Here is a 23,722-nt window from a genome sequence, read left to right as displayed (position 1 = left end):
TGACTGACCCTGACCAATAAGTCTACATAAGTTAGGGGTCTGACACATGTTTGCTGGGATCCCTGAGTTAGCATGTGATCCTATACATGTTAGACAGAAGAATCCTATAGCTACAGCCGCAATCCTGCCTAGGGAACACTCACAGCTGCAGGGCGTTTTTTTGTTTCAATATGCATTGGATCACACCTTTTGTCCTTTAGGGCTTAAAGCGAGAAGTTCCCCTTTCCCATTGGATTTTTGATGTGTTTATTAGCTCCTGGCTGTTGTTTAGATCCCAGATACTTTAATGTTGCTCCTCTTCTTTCCACTAGGAAAAAAAGAAAAAGTATGAGGAGGAAGCAGTCCCCCCTCAGCTTTCCCTTCCTAGTACACTTAAAGATGAAGAAAGATTTCCACAATCCAGCGATACCCAAGTGGAGCATTGTCCACAGCCCAGGCTCTGTAGTGAAGTGGTGGAGAGAGAAAATATGAAGCAAGTCCCACTGGAAGAGCAAGCACTAGATGCAGAAGGATCCTCAGTTGCTACGCAGTCAAACCCTCCAACGCAGGTGGAAGAATCCAGAGCCAGGACCGTGCAGGAGGGAGATTTGCAGGGGAAAGCCTCCAGTCCTCAAAATGTCACGGAAGCAGATGCTGCCAAAACAGGGACTAGCGGCTTATCTGAAAAGAGCCCTTCTTGCACACCCCCACCAACAGCAAGTGCCCAGCACCGCGAAACTGAGAATGTGTGGCATATAAAGGATTTGCTGCCCTGTTCACCTGAAGAGGGTTTTGCCACTGACTCTGTCCCTGTCGAAGAGGTCAGAGAACATGTTGAGAATTCTGGTGTCCGAAAGCTTTATCCAGACCTGCCATCGGAGATCTTCCATGAACAGCTCTCTGGGCTTGCCATAGAACCACGGCTAGCAAAGGGAAAACTTTATCCTGAGATCCTGGTTGAACCAGAGCTGTTGCCTTTTAGCAAAGAGCAGCTGAAAGTCTTTGAGCCCTGTTCCTGGCTGGAGAATGTTGATTTCTACATGGAAGAGTTCCGGACTGTGGCACACCAAGACAGGCATGAGTTCTTGGAGCTGCTGCTGAACTACTGGCGCTGTCGGAAGCAGCTGCTTCTGGCAGAAGCAGAGCTGCAAACCCTGACCTCGGATTGCCAAAGCATTAAGGGTCGCCTCTGGACTTTTAAGGATGAACAGAAGTCCGTCCAGGTGGAGTAATGGAAGTTGGTTGTTAAGATTGGGTCACAAGTTCCTTAGAAGAGGCCTTTCTCAACCTGGTGCTTTCCAGATGTTTGGATCACAGCTCCCATAATTCCCCGCCAGTTTGGGCAGTGGCTGAAGATTTTGGGAGCTGTGATTCAACACATTTGAGGTGCACCAGGCTGTGAAAGGCTGCCTAATTTCGGCCCTTTCCAGGCTTGACCACTTCAGTATCAAGGTGTTGTTGGGGAATAACAGCAAGGGTGTCTTCTGCCAAGAGGACTGGTGAGGAATGAACAGAGTGATGGAGAAGGGACAGGCTTGCCTGCATGGAGCTCCTGGTCACGTGTGCTGACCAGGTGAGTTGTAAAATACAAGCATCTCTATGTAATGTTAGTTCTTTTCTTGTGGTGACACCACAACATGGGAAAATATTCCAGCACGCACACACAAAAGTGTACTGTGAACTTCTTGCTTTTAAATAGCATTTCAGTCAGTTCAAAGATGTTGACTGTGGACCATTTGAAACTAGCATCCTCACACTGAGACGTGGGATTTAGGAAATCAGAGGAAGCCCCTTTATAGACTGGTTTTCTTCTAGCGGCCTCTGATTTCTATAAGAGTGCAGACACATGAAAAGAGTGACCTTTAGCTCGATTTGACTGTGGTGTATTTAGTCAGAACTTTTTGGTTCTAGCAGCAAGACAGTTGGAGGAAATCACACAGACTTGGCCTGTTTGCCCCCTGCATGTGATAGAGAGGGACTGCACGGGTACATCAGACACAGGGGTGCTATTGGTATATTTCCGCACTGGGCAGGTGGTTGGGCTTGGTGGCCTGAAGGGCCCCTCCAGCTTCATGCCCCAGGTGACCCTCTTCATGTGTGTCCAGAGCTACCCACCAATATGTCCGATCGACATTTAAAGCTGTCTTAGTCGATAGCCTCCATCACATCTTAAGGAAGTGAATCCTGTATTGTAATTTATCTCGGGCCCTGAATTTACTGCCCAGCCTTGGCTTTTGCTAACTCAGAGCTCTTGTGTAAGAATTATCCTTACCGTATCCTATTTGCATATCCATGTGTACGAAACAAAATGGGCTGTTTTTAAGAGGTAAAAGTTTGTCGCTGCCAGCTTCATCAGCATGGTTAATTGATTAAAGGTACAGTCCTATGCACATTGAGACAGAAAAAAGGCCTTCAGTTCTCTGTAGTTGCCCAGCCGTTTTTTCCTGTCTAAATTTGCATAGCACTGTGCCCTGAAGGCACAATCCAAGCAGCATACTTTTTGGTCAGGGAAACTTGCAGCTGGGCTGCACAGATGCAATTCTTTTGTGCTCCAAAGCAAGCTCTTGAGTGAGCACAGGGGTATGCCATGTGGATGCAGTTCATTCTGTATCCCAGCTTCATGAAAAAGGTGCTCTGTGCGCCGATATTTTGAACAGTGTATGCATACTTAACTAATGCAATGAGCGCATTGGTTCACTGAAAGGCCATGACCAAAAAGCACTAGCCCTCTGGGAAAGGCAAATTTCAGTTATACTTTGTAATAAGCTTCCCCTACCCCACCTTTACGTATAATTTCAAATTAGGTTCTGATGCGTAAGAGCAGCGCAGTCCTGGGAGTGTCTGCTCAGAATTAAGTTCATTGGGCTTCCTCTCAAACACTTGGGTATAGGATTGCATTCTTAATTAATGATTGCGGTCAGCTAGCTTAAAGCTGACTTAGCACTTCTTGTACCCCATATCCTCAAAAAATATTCGGAGCTCTTAGCTGCATGCTTTCCACAGCCACCCTTTTTGTTTTTATCAAACAAAACCACCATTCCTAATGTTCCCAGGGCAGGAGCACACCAGGCGTGCTGTATTTGAAACCATATTTCGCATCGTGTCTTATTGTCCTTAGCAGGTAGTCCCCATCACGTTGTTCAGCCTGCAGATCTTAGAAATAGCGACACAGAGAAAACGAGGATTCCGCACACGGCAGCCAGCGTGGGCCCAGGCTCAGCGGCCTCGTTTGGGATGGCACAGCCGGAAACATTCACGCTCCCGCCACCGTCCTCCTCGCATGTTGAATGTGCGGCACCTTTGTCTCCCCTGCAGGGCGTCTGTGCCGACCAGTGCAAGGTGTCCGGCCACCATCGCTACCAGACGGTCGAGATGAGTGAAGGTGCCTTGGCAGAACTACGGAGGGCGTTTGAGGTCCAGGCAGGCCACGTGCATCAGACGCTGGCCTTGCATTTGTACACCGCCCTGTTGTCCCGCCTGCAGGTGGAATCCTACCTCTACGGACTGCTCAGCAGCTCTCCCTTGCTGGCGTCTGTGGGCCTTCGCCAGCAGGAGCCAGGTGTGTGCCCCAGGTTGGCCTTCTGTCCCCAGTGGGAGTCTGCAAGATCTCGCAATGCACGCGCGGGGCGTGGGATGCTGCCTGGGGCAGCAGCAGTGGTCTGTCGTAAGGAACCCCACGTTCTGTGGGCTGCCTAATTAATCAACAACTGGCAGGGCTTGGGGACTCCCTGACCCAGTGCTGAACTTGCATAATTGAATCAGGGCAGAAAATTTGGGAATAAAATAGATGCAATCCTTAACTGGTGTCTGGTCCGGGTATTGGACTGGATGAGGGCCAATAAATTGAGGCTTAATCCAGACAAGGTGGAGGTCCTGTTGGTAGGTGGTTCAGCCTTCCAGGTGAGTGATTTCTGCCCTGTTCTGGATGAGGTTGCACTCCCTAAAGGGCAGGGTAGGCTGCTCGGGAGTGCTCCTTGACCCTGACCTGCCCCTGGAGCATCAGGTACTGGCAGTGGCCAGGTGCGCTTTCCTTCAGCTTTGGCTACATCAGCTGCATCCCTGCCTGGATGAGCAGTGCCTGGCAACGGTGACCCACGCTCTGGTAACCTCCCGTTTGGACTATTGCAGTGCGTTCTACATGGGGCTACCCTTGAAGACGGTCTGGATACTTCAATTGGTCCAGAATAGAGCTGCTAGGTTATTAACAGAGACCGGCAGATATTCCCATATCATGCCAGTCATATATTGCTTACACTGGCTCCCCACTGAAGTTCGGGCCTGATTTAAGGTGTTGGTAATGACCTATAAGGTCCGAAACGGCTTGGGTCCTGGATGCCTGAAGGAGCGCCTTCTTCCCTATGTGCCGGCCCCCTTGAGACCTGAGGTGGAGGCCCTTATCCGGGAGCCCTCCTTGAAGGAAATCAGGAGGGTAGTTACTCAGAGAAAGGCCTTTTCAGCAGTGGTGCCCCGACTGTGGAACATGCTCCCCAGGGAGCGTATTTGCCTGGTGCCATCTCTCTTTTCAATGTTAGGTGAAGACCTTTCATCCTTGTTTTTATCACTGTTTTAGATGCAGTGTGCTGTGTGTTGTTGTGGTTATGGTTTTTGTTCTTTGTTGTTGTTGTTGAGCTTTCATGTGGGGTCCACAGATTTTGGCAGGCCTCTGGTAGTCAGCTGCAATGTAGGTCTTCCTGCCCATCTTACTCTTCTCCTAATGAGGTGGGATTTTGTTTGTGATGTGTCACAGCGTCCCTGTGAGGTAGGCTAAGTTGGCCTCATTAGGGCTTCACTAAGTGAGCTTCACGGCTGCCCAGGGCTCCCTGGCCCAAGCCTGGCACTCTGCATCAGAGCAGGCTGGGTCTGAGCTCTGCTAATTCTCCTCCTCTCTCTGCTCCCCTCGAAGGCCTTACACAGACAGAAAACATCTCATTGGACTTGGGGCCCTTGAAAGAATGCATCAGTGTTCTCTTCAGTTTCACCCGCCGCATGATTGAGGATCCTCAGTTTCAGGGTGACGTTCTCTCGTGGCTTCGGAGGCTGGTGAGTAGCTCAGGAGAGGCCATCCTTGCTGTTATTGCACTGCGCTTACGTCCTGCCTTTCCTCTTACAAGGAACCCCAAGGGACGTGCAGTCCATTTTATCCCAACAATGACGACAACCCTGTGAGGTGGGTTGGACTGAGAGTCTGGACTGGCCCAAGGTCACCCAGCTGGCTCCATGGCTGAGCGGGGACTCGAACCCCGGTCTCCTGAGTCCCAGTGCAGCATTCTACCCACTACACCACCCTGGCACACCAGATCACCCCTTTCATCTCTGCTGTCACTCGTTTCCCCCAGCAGGGTCAAGGGAGGCATGGGAGGGATATGGCAGCTTGAGAGAATCGATCATCAGGAATCATCAGTCCATGTTTGAGACTCCAACTTTAGCCCCCGTTTCAGAATTGTATTGGGGCAGGTCGAAGGCGTCTTTGCTTCTGCATGTGGCTGGAGTGAACTTTCCAGTTCGTTTGAGCGTGTGCTTTCACAAAATAAAGTTGGGCCGTTCCTGAGTATTACATGAAGACTTTGGTAGAAAGATGTGGCTTTGGCCAAGCACGATGCTGGAGGGAGGGCCGTTTTGTGATGGAGGCTCTGCCTTTCTCAGCCAGCACTTCTTTCCATGTGTGGCATTGCAGCTGGGTGCTGGGGGAAGCATTAGGGCATGTCCTCTCCAGGTCCTGCAGGTTCTGAGCTGAAAGATCCTTGGGACGAGGAGAGAGGGTCACTGCTTTGTGGCGGCCAGAGGGAAGCCTGGGCCACCCTTCGTTCCGGTCCTGGCTGGTGGTGTAGCAAAGCAGGGTCCCAGGCGCTTTCTTACTCAGAGAGGTGCTGAGATCACCTGCCACCCATCCTGCCAGGCTTCCCCTTCTGGTCTTGGATGGACAATTAAAAGTGCATTAGCTCCACAGAAGGTCCTGCTCCTGAAGGAGAGGAGAACTCTTGGAACAGGGTTGTTGCTAATGATCAGCGCAGCTGCCTGAATGTCTGGACTTCCCCTGGGGAATGGCGCTCGGGGCTGTGATGAAGGGCACCTGCGTTTCAGAGGTTGCCACTGTCCTGCTGTTCTTGGTCAGAGAATGAAGGGCCCCAAGGTTGCAAGAACGCCTCCAGCAGAGGCATGTGCCTGGCGACATCCCTTGGCTCGAGGCCCAGCCACCACAGGGTGCCTTCTGCAGCAGGGGTGCTGCTGGACTCCATCTTCCCTCCATCTCAGGAGAGCATAGCCACTGGTTGTAGTTGGTGTGACTTGTGGACACTTTGGGGTGTCTGTTCTACAGAGGTCTTTGTTCTGTGTTTAAACTACAATTTAAAGCCTCACCTTTTCTCCTGGGGTTCTCATGCCCTTCTCTGTCTTTCCCTCCCTCTCTGCTTTCACCTCTTAGATTGTAACCCTCTTGGTGCACAGCCTGTGTCCTTAGCTAGTTTTATCTATGCCCCCTTGGTTGTGTAGATGCCCTGGAAGTGAATAAATTAATAGTGTCAGTAGAAGGCAGAGCCTTTCAGAATGTGTGGCTGGTGTGGGGAGCATGATTTAGAGTTTAATTGTGGCTTTGTCTTTCTCCCCATCTTTAATTCCCTCTGGAATTGTCTCTCATCCGTCCCTGCAGGTGTCAGTCTTGCAAAGGGTCGGCTGCCCAGGGGACCATCTCTTCCTCCTGAACCACATCCTTCGATGCCCAGCTGGTGTCAGCAGATGGGCTGTTCCATTCATTCAGGTGTGAATGTTTACTCTTTCCTTTATGGTGGTGGGGCCAGAAGCCTGGTCCTCACATCCCATTTCTGTAGTGGGTGAGCAGCCTCTGGCCCTGGAGGTTGCTCCTCTGGCCACAGGGGCTTTTACTCCTTCCTTCTGCAGACCTGCATGCTCCCCATCCCTGTGATTCCCAACCTGGACTGAAAAGATGCCGTGTCTTTAATTCTATTCCCTTTTTACTTTCAGATTCGCGTTCTGGGTAATCCATCTGGGGTCTTTCATTTTATGCAATCCCTCGCTTTGCTTATGTCTCCTGCCAAGTAAGTACAAAGGAGAAAGAATGTGAGACCAGGTCGGGGTGCTGAGCCTTTCTCAGCCCCAGGACTGAATCTTGTTTGATTGAAACTCAGGGGCCACACACCTGTGGCAGACAGGTCTGCAGGCAGAAGGGCTGTGCCAGAAATGCTTACTAAATATTTTATACTTCCAGAATATTTAATATTTTAGTTTCAAGCTCTTACTGGCTGTAAATAAATCTTAGGAGAAGCATTTCATTCTTATAAAATGAGTGAGGAAAACTGTACAAAACCAAGGAAACAAAAATGGGGGGGGGCAGGACTGGGAAAAGGTGGTGGTCCCACTGGAGAACCCAAGAGGGGAAAGGTGTATGGGAAGATGGATTTGAAATATCCACCTTAGAATATTGGCCAAGGCAAAAAGAGCTTTCCCTCCCTCTTCTGTTCTGCCCTCCTAATTTTCACAACATGTCTTACCTTGTAACCTGCAGAAATCGAGCAGAGTTCATGTGCCATATGAAGCCAAGTGAGAGGATGACCTCCTTATCGGGCAATGAATCTGGAAACTGGACTTTAGTGGATGAAGCTGGAGAAGAGGTATTGTAACTAATTTAGGCCTCAGTTGTTCCTCTGTGTCTGATCTACACAGGACTAACATTGGATGCTACCCATTGGGTTCACACCAGAGGGGACAGGAACAAAGCAGGCAGCCATTTTCCTGTTTGACTTTTTTCTGCTGGTTGGACCCACTCCTGATCATGTAGTGGGCATTCCACATGGAATCCTCATGGTGGATCCTCGCCTTTGGCGAGTGGATACATGGACACCCTCGTGATAGGGTCTCACTCTTTTCTCAGAAGAGCACAATCTGGTTTAGAAGGTGGGGCAAAGGCTGGGGTGCAAAATGTGGCCTGCACCTAGTTCTGTGGAATCGAATTCATCTTTTAGAAAAATGCTGGATCCCCCACTGGAATTGAGTGAGTGAATGAACACTGGGCCAGGCTGGAGCAAAATGTAAAATGGCACTCCAAGAGGAGGACCAGGTTGAGTTACTGTGGCTCAGGGATGTTAGTGTGCAGCACTTAAAGCCACTCTGTAGAGTTGCATCAAAACCTGGATCAAGATGAACAATTTATTTGAATATTTTTATGGGTGTGGAACAGGTGAGCAGAGGGAAAAGCAAACAGCATGAGGTTCGCAAGGGCAGAGAAAGTTTGGATTTTCAACTTGGCCTGATGTTAAATGTTTGGATTTTAAAGCCAGCATTGATCTAATGAAACGTTGCTTGCTTATCCGTAGATCCCTATCATTTTCCTGCATCCTTGTGCTTCCTTATTGACACTGTGCTCTTCCTTAACAATAGAAAATGCAGCCACTTGATGTAATCCTTTTCCCTTCTAGGATGAAGATCCAGTTACGAGTTGGGTTCTTCTTCTTGAAGATGACTTGGTTGCGTTTTTGTCCCAGTTCCCCTTTCACGAACTCTTTCAGCATATTCTTGGATTTGATTCTAAAGGTGACCAAATTTCCAAAAGAATTTCTGTCTGTAGTCATCACCTGGAATGTCTTTGTAATAACATTTAATAATGTTTTTATTTTGCAAAAGGAAAAAAAAATGATGGGGATTATCAACAGAGGCAATTGATCTATACGTATGTTAAAAATCGTACACATGGTAGGTTTCTGTGGCATTTTAAGAGCACAGAACAACCAGCCAGAGATTTATTCCTTTAATTTCCAACTTTGAGTGCTACTGCTTATGATGTGGAATGTCAAGCAAGTTCCATGAGACCATAACACGGTGCCTTCACGGTTTGGGGGCTGGGGCAGTGAGTGTCGGAAAAGGCATTTCTACAAATGAGTGTTGCTCAAATGGATCATGTGCTTATGCTCGTCTTGGATGTTCCATTTCAGAGTGAAGCTCTGTGTGTGTGCGTGTGAGTGTGAGTGTGTGCCCTCACGAAGGGTGGCCTGCGCGACTTCTCTGCCATCAAAACATTCCCTTCGCTCAGTGTCCAGTTGACTTTATTGCGCGTGAGTGTCGGGCAGTTTGCCTTTGCCGCTTGTGGGAGAGTTTAAACTCGCAATCCACTGTTTGTTTACTGGACCTCAAGGTCTGAGCATACGTGGGTGACAGCTCTGAGAAGTCAGTTTTTACTGTTTGGATTTTCCTGCCCTCACCTTTTGTGCAGCAGCGGTTGGTGGTGTTTTGGGGTTGGGGTTCAGTACCACAGACAACTCCTTGAGAGTTAAGTTGAAAGCCCAGAGTGGCCACTCCACCCCCCACTGACACTGGAGCCATTCAGCCCCTCTTCCTACACATGAAGATTCATCCCTGTGAATGGAAATGAAAGTATGTTGACCTTGTTGGGTGAGGAACAGGAAGGGGAGTGTCTCACCCTTTCCCAGCCTGGTGCACTGTTTGCTTTGGAATGCAACTTCTAAAGGCAGTGTGACCATTAACTGCCCTACCTCAGTTTTCCCAGTAACTTAGGCATTATTTTAAACTGGAGTATATGACAACAAGTTTCCTTATTTTCTTTAACTAGGTCCAGATTTCTGCCATCCGTTTTTTGGATCTGCTTTAGCCAACTCTGAAATGCTTTCTGTTGCACAGGTGTTTATGCTCCCGAGAAAGCCACACCCCAAGAGATGATGAAAATCTTTGCATTTGCTGATTCTTTAGTGGAACTTCTGGCTGTGGGGCTGGAAACGTTCAACCGAGCCCGTTACCGGCAGTTTGTGAAACGGATCGGCCGCCTCATCAGGCAAGGAGCAGGGCTTGATTGTTTGGGGTGTGGGACCAGGCAGTTTCATGGTCAGAGGCCGTCACTGACCGATACTAGGTTTTGGGGCTGCAGAGCTGGTCCCCTACCTGCCTTGGCCCATCAGCCTGTTTCAGAAAGGCCGACTGCTTTGTTCTAAAGTGGGGTTGGGCAACTGCTGGCCCTCCAGACGTTTCGCTGTCAGCTCCTATTAGTGCCACCTAGCATAGCCAAGATAAGGCACAATGGGAGTTGTGCCCCTCCAGTTGTCTTGGGCTACAGGTCTCCCAGCCCTGCTTTAAGGGCAGCTGCATGCATTTGGCTTCAGGAGAAGCGCACCGTGCTTTGAACTAATGCAAGTGTTGGATTTATGACCCCAGCCCACAGATCATTTCCCACACAGCCGCAAACCAAAAGCATGCCTCCACCTGCAAGGGTATGATGCTGTTAAACAGGAAGATGTGCTGGCGGGAAGGGGCGAGACAACAGAACGAAGAATATGAAAGTGACTTGTCAGGCAGAATAAAATGGCTTGCGCCTGATAAAGAAAAGGGCGGCCTGTGAAAGCTTGTGCTGCAATAAGAAAGAACCAGCGTGGAGCAGTGGTTAAGAGCGCAGGATTGGGACCCAGGTGATCGGGGTTCTAGTCCCCGCTCAGCCATGGAGCCAGCTGGGTGACTCTGGGCTGGTCATATATTCTCAGCCCGACTTAGAATCATAGGATCATAGACCAGCAGAGTTGGAAGAGGCCACGAAGGCCATCGGTCCAACCCTGTGCTGTTGCAGGACACCACATTACACCATTCCTACCTCGCATGGTTGTTGTGGGGATAAGACTGCGAGCAGGAGGAGGAGAAGGATGTAAGCTGCTCTGAGTTCTTTAAAAGGAAAAAAGTCAGGATATAAATCTAATAAAGCCTATTGTTGTTAGTTTTCAAGGTGTTGCAAGAATAAGAATAAACTACCACAACTTGCTTTTCTAGATAAGACAAAATGGAGCTCTAGTTCTGCAGAACATTAGCCCCCAAATCCTTGATCTTGTTAGAAGTGTATGCAAAAGCAACATTGCTTCTGTGTTGCTTTTGTTTGGCATTGCACAAGTCCCTCCGACAAACAGGAGGGTGCTTCTGTAATTTCCCTATAGCTTCCCCATGTTCTCTTTATTTCTAGCATTTAAGTATTATGTTTCAGGAAAATCCTCAAGGTGGTTTACAGGAATATTAAAGGTTCTGCGCATGTATAAATCCAAATAAAAGAATATGCGTTAAGGTTTTTTAATGACGCTAAGGACATAAGGCTATGCATATGTTTAGACTGGAAAAAGAGCCGCGGTTCCCAGTTCCCCCGCACTTTGCTCAAGGTGTTGCAATGCAGCCATTCCTGACCCTTGGCTGTGCCATTGGGGACTGTTGGAGTGAGGGATTGGAATGAGACAAGCCAGATGCTGAGCTCCTCCTGGCTCAGAACTGCCTATGCGGACTCTCCAGGGTTTCCGACAGGAGCACTTCCTTGCCCTACCTGGAAATCCCAGGAATTGAATGTGGCACCTTCTGTGTGCCAACCTGGGGCTCTGCCACTGAGCTGCAGCCCTTCCCTCCCACCAAAAGGGGTCGATAGATAGCCCGGCCCACGGTGGCTCTTCAGAGTGTGCAGAAAATAATAAATTGTGCTCTGCCTGGTAGGCAGTCGGGATGATGACTGGACGGGAGTGGGCTAGTTTGCCTTTGTTAATGATTTGTAGCGCCCTGGGTTCTGCTTAATTCTTTTCTCCCACCTTCCGTATCCATCTGGGTCTGCAGGATGACGCTTTGCCACGTGAGCGATCACTGGGCCCAGTATATCAGCCGTGCTAAGGACTGTGGCTACACCATGCACCCTTACTCTGTCGAGAAACTGCAGATCGAATTCGATGAGCTCTTTCTCAGGGCTGTTCTGCATGTGCTGAAAGCAAAACGGTAGGAAGAGACGGGGGCAGGTTGGGTGGGGGCATTAGCTGCTGAGAGAGTTTTTGCTGACTCTCGCTGACATAAGGTGGGAGCTGTGAGGGCAGGTGGGACCACTGATGTGTATCCTCAAACGCTGGGGAAAGGTCCTCGTTGGCTCCTGTCAGCAGTACAGATAATGGCCAAGCAAGGAAATGGCTTTTAACACTTGCAGTAGGAAATTGCCTACATGTGAATACAGGGAAGTCAGCCTATGTCTAGGTCTGTCTGTTCTACCTATACATTTTACCATACAAGTGTGACACACTTATTTGATATGCTCATAGTTCACCATTCCCTCCAAGGAGTACACTTTCCGCTCTTTTTTTGTCCTCACAATACACCTGTTAGGCTGAGAGTCAGTGACTGGCTCAAAGTCTCCCACTGAGCTTCATGGAACCCAGATGGGTCTTTCCAGTCTGGTGCTCCACCCCGTACCAAACAGGCTCTTGACAGCCTGTGACTGTTTCAGATTTTGCAGTAGTTAAAAAGCAGCAGCAACCTCTGTATCTTCTTCAAAAAAACAAACCACGTGTGGGAGGTGTGTCTGCGCAGAAATAAGTGGAATGTAACTCCGAGACGAAGCTCCGACTGAGCTACTCAGCGGGATCATCAGAGCCAGTGTGGCGTAGTGCTTAAGAGCACGGGCCAGGGAATTGGGCGGTCTGGGTTCTAGTCCCCACTCGGCCATGGAGATCACAGGCTGACTTGGGGCCAGTCACAGACTCTCAGCCCATCCTATCTCACAGGGTTCATTCATTCTATTTTTTTGTAAGCCATCCTCCATGCAAGGCATCTTGGGACAGCTCACAGTCAAAACAGGATTGTTGTTGTGGGGATAAGACTTAGAGCTGGGGGAGGAGAATGATGTAAGCTGCTTTGAGGTTTTTTTTAAAAAAGCAGCAGGATATAAATCTAATAAATAAATCATCCTGTGGCCAAGACCATTTGCCGTGCTGAGGACAACTCTCCCGTCTGAGCAGCAGCTGATTGGAGCTGAGCACTTTCCTCAGAAAGAGAGCATTAAGGCACAGTTGTATGCAAGTTTCGGCATGCTGGGAGGTTTTCTTTCTAAACCCTTTTCTCTGCAAACCTGCATAGGTTTTTTGTATTTTTTGTATTTTTGTATTTAATGGTAATTTATTATGTGCTATTGTATTTCAATGTATTTTATTGTGTTGTAAGCCGCCCCGAGGCTTCGGCAAGGGGCAGCATAGAAATGTAATAATAATCATAATCATAATCATACTAAAAAATAGGGTCGTGCCCTTACTCAGTACTAAACTGAGGAAAGCATTTATGTCCAATCAGCTGCTGTGGCAAAGAGGGAGCCCATGTGGACCAGCGGTTCCATATCCCTTCCTTACCGTATTTTCCATCAGTGGGCCAGTTCTGCTGCTTATTCCATGAGCAGGGCTGCGAAAGCTCAATGTTGTTCTGTCCAGGGGCGTAGGACACCATTTCCTGCAAGGTTCTGGTCCTTGCTGTATTCCACCAAGTATTCCATGCTGCGCTGTTACGAGCTGTCGGCCTTTCCCACACCTTTCTTTTGATTGGCCGCCTAGATTGTGAAGGGAGTCAGAAAATCCCCTCTCTTCCTCTGTTTTGGCCCTCTTTCTCCTCCTCAGCCCTCTGCTCCAGACTTCTTACAAAGAATTCTGTATTCCTTGGAAAACTGTGAAAGTCTGTTTTCAGAGTTTTGTGGTGCAGCCCTGGAGATAGGCTTCATTGGCCTGATTTTATTCGCTAGAATGCAAAGAGGCCTTACGGGATCAAGCCAGAGGGCCACCGAGCCAGCATGGTTTATTCCCCCAGTAGTGCCTGCCAGGGGCTACCTGAGAAGGAGGGTGTGATGGAAACAGCCTTCCCTTGTCCTTTGTTGCCAGTGTTTAGTGATCAGACAGGGGGGAAGAAACCTTAGTCTGTGCAAACCGTGATGAGCCCCGGTGGCCAGAACAGACCAGCTTTTCTTGTGCTTGGGGATTCTGAGAGTGGTAGTTCTGGGGGGCAACAGACTGGGGAAGACTGGCGTCAGCGAGACTTCCCAGCTCTCCACTGTCGTTAACTTGGCTTTTGCGGTTCCTTTTCCTGACCTCTCACCTTCTTCCGTATTCAGTTTGTGGGTATTCTTTGGTTGCCAGCCTTCAGAAGAGGCCTTCTTTTCCCAATTTAGTACATACTGATGATAAAAAGAGCATTAAGCCAGAGGGAAATAGAAATGCGCCCATTCTCTTTTGGTGCCATGCCAGAGCTGTGTGTAAAAAAAGAGATTGCAGAAATCCTCCTTGTGGGGAGAGATGTGCAGCTGCAGAGACATGGGAAGGCACGGGCGAGATGCACACTCTCTGACCATGGGAAGTGTGGCAAAGCATTCCTTTCTGGCCTCTGGGTCCTGACAGGCTGGGGGTCTGGCTCTTCATGTCCGAGATGCCCTATGGGACTTTGTCCAGCAACATGCTGTGGAAGCTGTTCTTCATCATGCACTGTGCAGACGACGAGAACCTGGAGAGGACCTGTGCAGCTCTGCAGCCTGCAGATTGCAAGCGCAAACTCAAAGGTACTGCCTCTTTCTCTTTCCTAGGCAGGCAGGCAATGCAGCTAGTGCACCTGGCCCAGGCTGCCTCGCGGCAGGGGAATTCTGATAAGTGTTCCCTCCACCTCCCATGGGTGAATCATCCGCTAGGCAGCGGGACGACCCAGGGCCTCTGCAGGTCCACAGAGGGTCTTGCATGGCTTGCAGGCTGACCAGAAGCAGGAAGCAGAGTGAAAAGTGCAGAGAGCCAGCGTGGTGCAGTGGTTAAGAGCGCAGGTCTGGGAGCCAGGAGTTCTGGGTTCGAGTCCCCGCTCAGCCATGGAGCCAGCTGGGTGACCTTGGGACGATCTCAGACTCTCACCCCAGCCAGCCTCACAGGGCTGCTGTTGTGGGGATAAGACTGAGAGCCGCAGGAGGAGAATTGCATCACATAAGCCGCTTGGAGTTCTTTAGCAAAGGATGTGGGATGGGATGCGAATCTAAGTCAATACATAAGCAAGCAAAGTACCCATTCAAGCAGCACTTTCAGCATTTGAGTTATAAATAGATCCTTGTCTGCAGACCCAGCCCACCTGGAGCATTTTGAGAAGTATCTCCAGGCGATGAACGGCTCAGAGGAGATATGCCTGTTGACAACGTTTGCCCAGATGGCTCAGACAAAACGGAGGGATGTAGATGAAGACTTTGTCCGAATCATTGTGCTGGAAATTTACGAGGTGAGCAGAGGGCAGTGGGATAGGCAGGTGGTCTCCGTCAGGGTGGGCAGAATGCTCAGGCATGAGGGGGACTTCCGTGTTGGTGCGGGGAGGCTGACCTGTGAGCTGGGAATTCCCTGCTTTGAATTCGGGCGGCTGCTGCTGGCAATTTACTGGAGGGGCATTCCTAGGTAAGCTCAGACAGAGGGGAAAAGGCCTGCAGCTCCTCACCGAACTCCAGTCAGCTGTGCTGTGAGCTGTAGGCCTCCCCCCGCCCCTGTTTAAACGTAGCATCACACCCGAGGGGACTCTTTCATCTGCATTTATTTATGCATGCGTGTTTAACAAAGGCAGAGCCTTTGTTACCTGCCTAAAGCTGTCTAGTAGTGCATGGCAATTTACAATGTAAAGAAGGCAGGAAGAATAAACTATCGTGTTAAAATGGGGCGTCCATCACAACAGTGGCTGGTCAAATGAGGGCGGCTCCCTGAAATGAAGATTTTGTCAGGATGTACTGGGAACGGAGCGTTGCCTGGGCTCACTCGGCGCCCCAAGTAACCCACTGCTGCTTCTGTCCTGATTTGCTTTCAGAGCAGCATCTCCTCAGCCCTCCAGAAGTGCCGGGCGGCTGTTTTTGAATTACAGGCCGACACATCTGGAGGGCACCAGGTTGGAGAAAGCCTGTGGGAAAGTATGGGATTTAGTGAGGTGTGCCAGCGGCTTCAGAGAAAAGATGTTGTTGAACGGCTGTATGTAAACTAGGCCATGGAGTTTCTGGGTGAGCTTGGGAATGATCTCTCAGCCTTGGATCACCTTCCCCAAACTTCTCCAACATGGAGATGCCGAAACAGGCCTGCCTTAACAGGTGTTGTCACCAGGGTTGCTGGATGTGTGTACAGGAAGTATTGCTACTTCTGCTATGGGAGTTGGGAGGATAGCCACAGCCACACATAAGACACTTACTTATTTATTAGATTTATATGCTGCCTTTTTTCTTGCGACGAACTTCAGAGAAGCTGACATCATTCCCCTCCTGCTGCTCCCAGTCTTCTCCCCACAGCAGCAACCCTGTGAGATAGGTTGGGCCGAGAGTCTGTGACTGGCCCAGAGTCACCCCGTAGGCTCCATGGCTGAGCGGGGACTCGAACCCAGGTCGTCTGAGTGCCAGTCCTGCGCTCTTAACTGTTGTACCGCATGGGCTCTCATAGACTGATTGAGCTGTACCTGCCACTGAAGTGCAGATGGGCTTGAAAGCAACTGTTGCTTTGTGCAGTGCTTGGGGTCTCCTTTCCTGGGATTCCTGTGCATCAGGATGGCAGCACATTGGACTGGGAGCCTAGGAGACGGGGGTTCCAGTCTTCACCTGGCCATGGAGCCAGTGGGGTGACTTCGGGCCAGCCAAAGACACTCAGCCCAGCCTACCTCTCAGGGTTGTTGTTGTGGGGGTAAAACTGAGCAGTGGAGGAGAATTATGTAAAGGAAACAAAGGCAGGGTATAAAAATATAAGAATAAATAAGCAATCCTCTTCTCCCCCTACCGCACCCCAATTTTCCATTTTTCTGAATCTGCCTCTTAGCATTCTGTAGACCCCAGTCACACGTTGGACTGTTTGAGCTTTTCCGTTCTCTGTTCTGGGTTCTTATTCCCAAAGATGTTTTGGTGCTTCTGCAAACCTTGAGATCTCCCAGCCTGGTGGTTCCCCTCTTGTGTGTGTGTGTGGGTGTGTGTGTGCTGCTTTGGCTGCAGAAATAGGTACATTAGGAGCTTCATTTGTGCTTTGCACACTGAACAGTCTTCCTTGCCCAGTGCCCTCTCAGAGTCTGAGGCGTCCACTCCCATCAGCCCCAGCCAGCATGGCCAGTGGTTAGGACTGCTGGGGATTGCACTCCAGAACATCTGGAGGGTACTGGGTTGGCGGAGGGTGGGCCAGGCTGAGGCACACACAGGAGTTTAGCTGCTGCTTTGGCAGGAATTGTGCCCTTGAGTGGGCCAGCTCACCTGCTTGCTCCAGGTGGGCAAAGTAACACGGACCTGGAGGAGGAAGGGCTCCCTGGCTGCTGTTATCCTGCAGGCAAGACCCCAGTGCAGAGTCCTTTGAACAGCCGTCGAAAAAGAAATGATTTGCTCACTTGGACTATCCAGCTGCTTGCATTTCCTGGTGCTGAGAAAAATGTGGAGCCGCAGTAAGAGGGAGGGTGTTTCCACTTCCCTTCCTTTGTGTTTTCAGGTGTCCTATGTCAGCCTTTCCACCAGGGAAACTTTCTCTAAGGTTGGCCGGGAGCTCCTGGGAGCCATCACCGCCGTCCATACAAGCATGATTTCTGTCCTGCTGGACCGAGTCAGAGACACCATCCAAAGGGTCGGCATGGTAAGAAGCACGCTGGGTTTCGGGTCGTTCATTGGCCAAGGATGTTTGACCAAAGCCATAGCATGCAGAAGATGGAAAACTTCTAAACCCTGCTAAACGCCATTTTAATTGTTAACAATATTTGCTTATTTATCTGGCCAGGGCGACTTCTTTTATATTCTTTATTTATTTTATATTGTTAATTTTAATTGTATATTGTTATTTTTGTATTTTATTGTATTTTATTGTGTTGTAAGCCACCCCGAGGCTTTGGCAAGGGGCGGCATAGAAATGTTTTAATAAATAAATAAAACCATGTTGAGAAGCAGACTTTCACTGTGAAAGAAACATGATTTCTCACCTCCAAGACCTAGAAAAGTATGAACTTAAAAACATTCCCAAGTTCACAGGATTGTATCCAATGTTAGCCCTCCTTAGAATAGACTAAGAGTGGACAACTTGCAGTCTGCAAACCCTCACCTACTTTTACTTATTTAAAATATTTCTACCCTGTCCTACACGAAAATCATCCCAGGATGGCTTACAAGAATTAGAACAATAAATAGACAAAGCAATAAATAACAACAACAACATACATAATACCAACAAAAAACAAAATGTGACTGTAACAATTAAAACCTGGCAGGAATGACAAAATCTCTTTGCAGTCTTGCTGACGGCATTCCCTCTGCATTGCCCCGTAAAACCGCAGTGGCCAATACTGGGCCCCATTTCATAGCCTTCCTCGGCAATGCTATTCCCCCCCACCCCAGACTTTTGGGGAGATTGGCTCAAATGTTAAGGTGTTAAAAACAGACAGACAGACAGACAGACAGACAGACAGAGAGAGAGAGAGAGAGAGAGAGAGAGAGAGATTTGTACAATTCAATTAAAGCAAGATATCTATACCAAAGAACCAAGCCACAGTAGCTTATTTTCAGGGTGGGTTACTATGATGACCCAGTGGCTCCAACTCTTGTGTTTTTTCTGCTTGCAGGTTACCCTGTACCTGTTTAAAGAGCTGCCAATGTCTCTCTGGAAGCCATCGGCTTCGGAGGTTGCCCTGATCCGTGACTGGCTTCTGAATTACAACCTGACTGAAGTTGAAAACAAACTAGCTTGCGTTATCCTGGAGGGGCTGAACTGGGGACATTGTGAGAACGTGTGTATTGAAAAAGGGTCTATAACTTTTAATTGATTAATTGGGCAAAGCATTTTAAAAACGTGTGTGTGTGTGTGTATAGTACCAGTCCATCAAAACACTGTAGATGGGGAGGCCTTCCCCTTTCACTCGTGCTAAGGGCAGAGGCTTCCTTTTCCAAGACGATGCCTTCTGCAGCACAGACAGGGACTATCTGAAGTTGCGCTTGTGTTCATGCACATTTTTCTGTGGATTTGATGTACACTAGTTTATCAAGGTTTTGTTAACTGAGCAACAGTTGTCGTTAAATATGAAATTAGGTTCAAAGTGATCTTGAGCCAGCTAGCTATTCTGTTGCAGCCTCTTCTCTGAAACAGTTGACAGAAATAAGAAAAGGGATCCCCATGACACTTTGCTTCTCCCTTCCCCACAAGGCAGAAGATCCTCAAGATCATTATGTAGGACTGCAGCTCCCATCCCATATAGGACATGGAATAATCCATTCAAGCTGCAACAACCCAGATCCAGGCTGGACATCAGGAAAAGCTTCCTTACTGTCAGAGCAATGCGACAGTGGAACCAGCTGCCTGGACAGGTGGTGGGCTCTCCCACACTGGAGACATTCAGGAAGAAACTGGGCAGCCATCTGAGTGGGATGGTGTAACCTGATGTCCTGCAGCAGTGGGGGGTTGGACCTGATGGCCTTCATGGCCCCTTCCAATTCTATTCTATGATTCAATGATCATTCCCAGGTGGTTTGGCCATAGTTCTTGGCAGTAGGAGCTTTAAGCTAAAATAGGCGGTTATTTTGACTCTTCCCCTTCAGCCTTTAGTTGCCCCCATCCTAGAACTGCTATCCCCAAGAGCTTCCCTGATACGGAGTTTGACCTCTGGGCTCATACACCTCTGCATGATCAAACTCCATATTGCTTGTTTTCTCAGAAGTAGGACTGATCTCTCTTCGGATGGTGGCGGCCGCCTCCTCCTCCTCTTTCTTCAGCGTGTAGCAGGATCATGAGTTCCATGTGAGCTGCTGGATCAAAGTGGCCAGTCCGCTAGTTATCCCAGTGTGTGTGTGGGGTGGAGCGAGGCTGGCTTGCATTTGTGCTGTCTGACTGCTGGAGTGACTCAGACTGCACTTCTCTGCTAGTGCAGAGATAAAACTCCTACAGCTCCCAGTATCCCCAGCCAGCCTGGGAGTTGTAGGACTGAGGGACCACAAGCACCATATTGCAGTGGTGGCTGCCTGCAGCCCAAATGTTTCTCTTGGGGCCTCATTTGATTCCTTTCAATGAACTGCTCTAGGGCTGAGTGGAAATTCAGCATTGAAATGGTGCCACAAAAGAGAAGGCCTTGCCTTCAGGGATTGCTTATAGCACGTGCAGCTTAGGCCTGTTTCTCAAAAATAAGCACATTGTTTTTGAACAGGGCATCCTTCATCTGGATCCGGCGGTGCATGCCGAAGTGGCCCTCACCATCCTGGAGGCTTACCAGAAGTACCTCTCTCAGAAACTGTACAGCGGGCTAATCTCCGAAAGCCTCAGACAGGTACCGCGCTCCCTGTGGATGAGCCGGCTTCCAGCTGGGATTCTGCACATTCCTTAACCCTCACCCCACCCCAAACTCTCCTTGTCCATTTTTGGATAAGTGCATAAATGTTGCTTAGCCCTCTTTTCTGCAAAGGGGTCCCCTTTCCCTACACTGACAAGTTTATGACAAGGCCACATGGGCTGAAGTCACTGCTGGATTAGGAAGAAAATGGGGATCTGGTGAAAAACGTGGCCGGGCCATCTTTGTGCCTCTAGGCAGCACGCTCAGTAAGTTATTTTGGAGTTCTTCCTCTGTTAGGCTTTCCCTCTTTCTAATTTTTTTTACTTATCTAAACATTGGCATGTCCCAAGAATCTGACTGCGCACGGACTGCCCCATTTTTGTCATCAAAAGTTCAAGGCTTGGAAAATGAATTCACCTGGGGACATGAACCACTTCGAATGCCAGGAAGTGGTTGCTTTAGCCAAGGCGGGCTGTGAGGAGGCCAGAGACAATCTGGTGGCAACTTGGGGAGAGCTGAGGTGGCCCCCAGCTGGGAGGGGGGTCAATCCAAGGCACTTAGAAATTCCTGGCCAGGACTGGGGGAAGTGAGGGGGTGGAAAAGGCAGGGCATGGATCATTGGTAGAATGAGAAACGTTGTCTGTGGTCTGTGAGGGAAGAGACGAGGCAAGTCTCGCTCTGCCAATATCTCACACAAGCTGGAGATTCCTGATCGATGGAGAATGTCATCCAAGGACTCTGGAGGTGAGAGTTCAGAAGCAGCCGTCCAGGAGAGGATTAACTAGAGAGCCGAAGGAAGGATGGATAGATAAAAATGTCAAAAATGCAAATGACCGCTGTGTTGGCTAGATGAGAAGTTGCAATGCCTCCTTGTTGATAAAAGTGAAATAGAAGTCAGGAAATGTCAATATTCCTTGTGTTCCAAAACAAGGTTATAAGTATCCTTTGTCACCCGAAGAGAGCAAAAGGACCGATCAGTTGGGATAAAGAAGGGGTGTCAAAAGCGTCCAGCTGCTTGCATGCCAGAAAATTAAGCTTCCGGGGAAGTGTTTGGTGTGGCAAGTGCTCTGTTTTGCAAGGACCTCCGGATGCAAACCAGGGAGGAGGCTTCAGCCGCTCCTGGGACTGGGCTTGGAGTGCCGGGACGCGGCCTGAAGCTCCTCCCTCCCCCAGGGTTGCAACGTGCCATCAGGTCCTGTTTGACGCACGGGGGCCCTATGAATTGGAGGCCCTCTGAAACGCCCTTTCCATGGCAGCCCTGCTCAGCAGTTCGGAGCCCAAGGCCGTGGCTTCCTTTGTGGATAGAGTTTGCCCACCTGTCCCTTGGCCTTCCCCTTCTTCTTCTGCCTTTGCCTTCCCCAGCAAGTCTTGCCTTCTCGTGATGTGCCCAAAGCAGGACAGGCTCAGCCCCAGGTAGCCAACAGCTTTGTGCAGCTTCAGCACCTGCTTTCAACTAGGTAGTCCACTGCCAGGAGTGTTGCTGCTGCCGAAGGCAGCACAAGACAGACCAGCAGAGAGCCATGTGGTGTCTGTCTCCTCTAGGTCTCCTACCTGGCCAGCATCGTCCGTTACGGAAAGACTCCAGAAACCTCTTTCAACCAGTGGGCCTGGGGACTGGTTCTGAGATTAAAGCTCCACATGAACGATTACGGCATGCCAAAAGGCTGGCCTCCCATTCCCGGTTCCAGTGCGGTGCCCGAACTGACGGAGTCGCCCGCCTTCCACCCGCTGCTGAAGGCGGTGCGGTCTAACCTGCCCATCGGTTGCTACCTTGCGCTGGCCATGACAACGCTGGGGCACAGGTGTGTGATGGCGGGGCTCCTGGCCTCTGGGCTTGGGATAGGCCCCGCTCTGCCGGCTCACTCGAAGCACTGCCTTTCTGGCTTTCCTGGAAGGTGGAGCGGGCTGCACACTGAAGCAAGAGAGACCGTCCTTTGCCCCTTCCCCTGGCATCAGGGGAAAGGCTAGATGAGGGGGGTGTGTTCGGGTGTTTATTTATTCAAAACTTTTATACCCCGTCCACCCAATAAGAAGTGTTTGGTCTCTTCAAGCCCAAGGAGCCAGTTCTGTTTCAAAGAAGCTCCGGGGGCCGCCCAGCCGTTGCGGGTGGGGCCAAAGACAGGAGGGGTGGGGCCAGACCTAGGAAATGTCCATCGCAAGGCCAGAAGTGAAGACTTGAAGGCATCTCAGCTGTAACTGCCATTGTGGTTGTGTTGTTTGAAGTTAATTTTAGCTTTTGTGTGTGTGTGTGGAATGTTTCCGCTTGAGCTGAACCTGAAAGACCTCTTCCAAATGCTGCTCCCTTTTCCCATTACAACTTCTGGACCATCCTGAGTTGCTAGCGGGGCGGCTGCGATCAGCCCCGGGGCTTGTCACTACGGCTCTCTTGGAGCCCACGGGCTGCTTCCTGATTTCGGCAGGCAGGTCCGTGGTCTTTCCATTTTGTCTGATGTCCCTGAAATCTTGTTTTCTCTCTTCCTTCGGCAGCGTCGAGAAGTTCTGCACTGAAGGGATCCCTCTCCTGGCCCTTCTGGTGCAGACCCGGCACCTGAGAACCGTTGTCCACCTGCTAGATAAAGTCTTGCCTTTCTTCTACCCGTGCCAGTATTACCTCTTGAAGAACGAACAGTAAGCTCCAGACTTTCCCAGGTGTCTAGTGGGAAATTCCCAGACCCCCCTTTTGCAAAAGTGCCCAGGGTGGCTTGCGTAGTCCCAGCCGGCATGGCCCGTGATCAGAATGCTGGGGGATGTAGTCCAAAACACCTGATGGACACCAGGTTGGGGAAGGCTGGGCTACACTGGGAGGCCATAGCTCTCCAGGGCACGGTTGTCTTTCCCAGTTCTGCTGCCTTTAATTTGGAGAAACCTGGGGCTGAGCTTGCTTTTTCTGCAGGCTGCATGTGTTCTGTAGCATAAAGCCGCGGTCCCTCTCCTGACCCTTTGCTTTGGAGACATGAGGCTGGACCTGCGGGAGGGACAGAGGGAATGACGTAGGCCTGGGGAGGGAACCAGTGTCTTTTCAGTCCCAGACAGAAACTGGGATCCCCGGATAGAGATCTTGGCCTTGTCCAGGGCCAGCATAAAGACCAACCTTTTGGACTTGGCGGATCCACAGAAGAGGCATCTCTGTTGCAGCTTCCAATCTCCTATATTGAGGCTTTGCTGCCACCACACAGGCCAAAATTGAGTAGCCTGCCTGCCACATGGGCCCCAACTGCCCCCCATTCTGCCCCCATTGACTATGCTGAATTCAGTGGTGGCCAAAAGGCATTTTGGCCACCACCTGTGGCGCTTTTAGCACCACAGATGGTTAAATTGAGCCTGCACATGGGCAATTTGGTGATTTTTGTCCTCCAGCCACCCCAGAGGTCTGAAAGGGTCAAATCTAGCTCACAAAGAAGGTAAATTTGATCTTTTTAAGGCCATGGAGCAGTCTGCCACTAAAGCTCGGCAGCACACTGGCAACGTACAGAAAGAAACCAAAGATTCCACCTTCCGCCCGGTTGCTTTGCTCCAGGAATGAGATGGCAGTCTGTCTGTGCTTTTCCTAGGTTTCTCTCCTGCCTCCACCAGTTCCTTCAGCTGGACAGCGGTGTTCCCCAAGGGATGACGCAGCAGGTGACGCACAAGGTGGCTCAGCATCTGACAGGGACGAGTTTCGGTGAAAACCTCAGACTGCTCAACTGTATGATTCAGGTCA

At 49.9% G+C, this 23,722-nt stretch overlaps 1 protein-coding gene across 2 annotated transcripts in view; it reads left to right on the top strand.

Moving 5' to 3' along the window:
• EPG5 (ectopic P-granules autophagy protein 5 homolog) overlaps positions 1-23,722 on the top strand; it is a 66,033-nt gene that overhangs the window by 5,665 nt on the left and 36,646 nt on the right. For both annotated transcript variants that reach the window (XM_044431077.1, XM_044431078.1), the window contains exons 2-18: positions 312-1,202; positions 3,295-3,538; positions 4,883-5,019; positions 6,626-6,733; positions 6,958-7,031; positions 7,499-7,604; positions 8,409-8,523; positions 9,625-9,775; positions 11,572-11,727; positions 14,154-14,311; positions 14,849-15,003; positions 17,211-17,351; positions 18,328-18,492; positions 19,900-20,019; positions 21,565-21,824; positions 22,510-22,650; positions 23,574-23,718. In XM_044431077.1, the coding sequence (XP_044287012.1) occupies positions 312-1,202; positions 3,295-3,538; positions 4,883-5,019; positions 6,626-6,733; positions 6,958-7,031; positions 7,499-7,604; positions 8,409-8,523; positions 9,625-9,775; positions 11,572-11,727; positions 14,154-14,311; positions 14,849-15,003; positions 17,211-17,351; positions 18,328-18,492; positions 19,900-20,019; positions 21,565-21,824; positions 22,510-22,650; positions 23,574-23,718 (3,267 nt within the window). The remainder of the gene's footprint in view (positions 1-311; positions 1,203-3,294; positions 3,539-4,882; positions 5,020-6,625; positions 6,734-6,957; positions 7,032-7,498; positions 7,605-8,408; positions 8,524-9,624; positions 9,776-11,571; positions 11,728-14,153; positions 14,312-14,848; positions 15,004-17,210; positions 17,352-18,327; positions 18,493-19,899; positions 20,020-21,564; positions 21,825-22,509; positions 22,651-23,573; positions 23,719-23,722) is intronic.

Source organism: Varanus komodoensis, unplaced genomic scaffold (assembly GCF_004798865.1).
Source record: "Varanus komodoensis strain SLA01 unplaced genomic scaffold, ASM479886v1 scaffold22, whole genome shotgun sequence".
NCBI lineage: Eukaryota > Metazoa > Chordata > Lepidosauria > Squamata > Varanidae > Varanus > Varanus komodoensis.
Note: the sequence above shows the minus strand (reverse complement) of the source record. Positions and strands in the feature narration are given on the sequence as shown.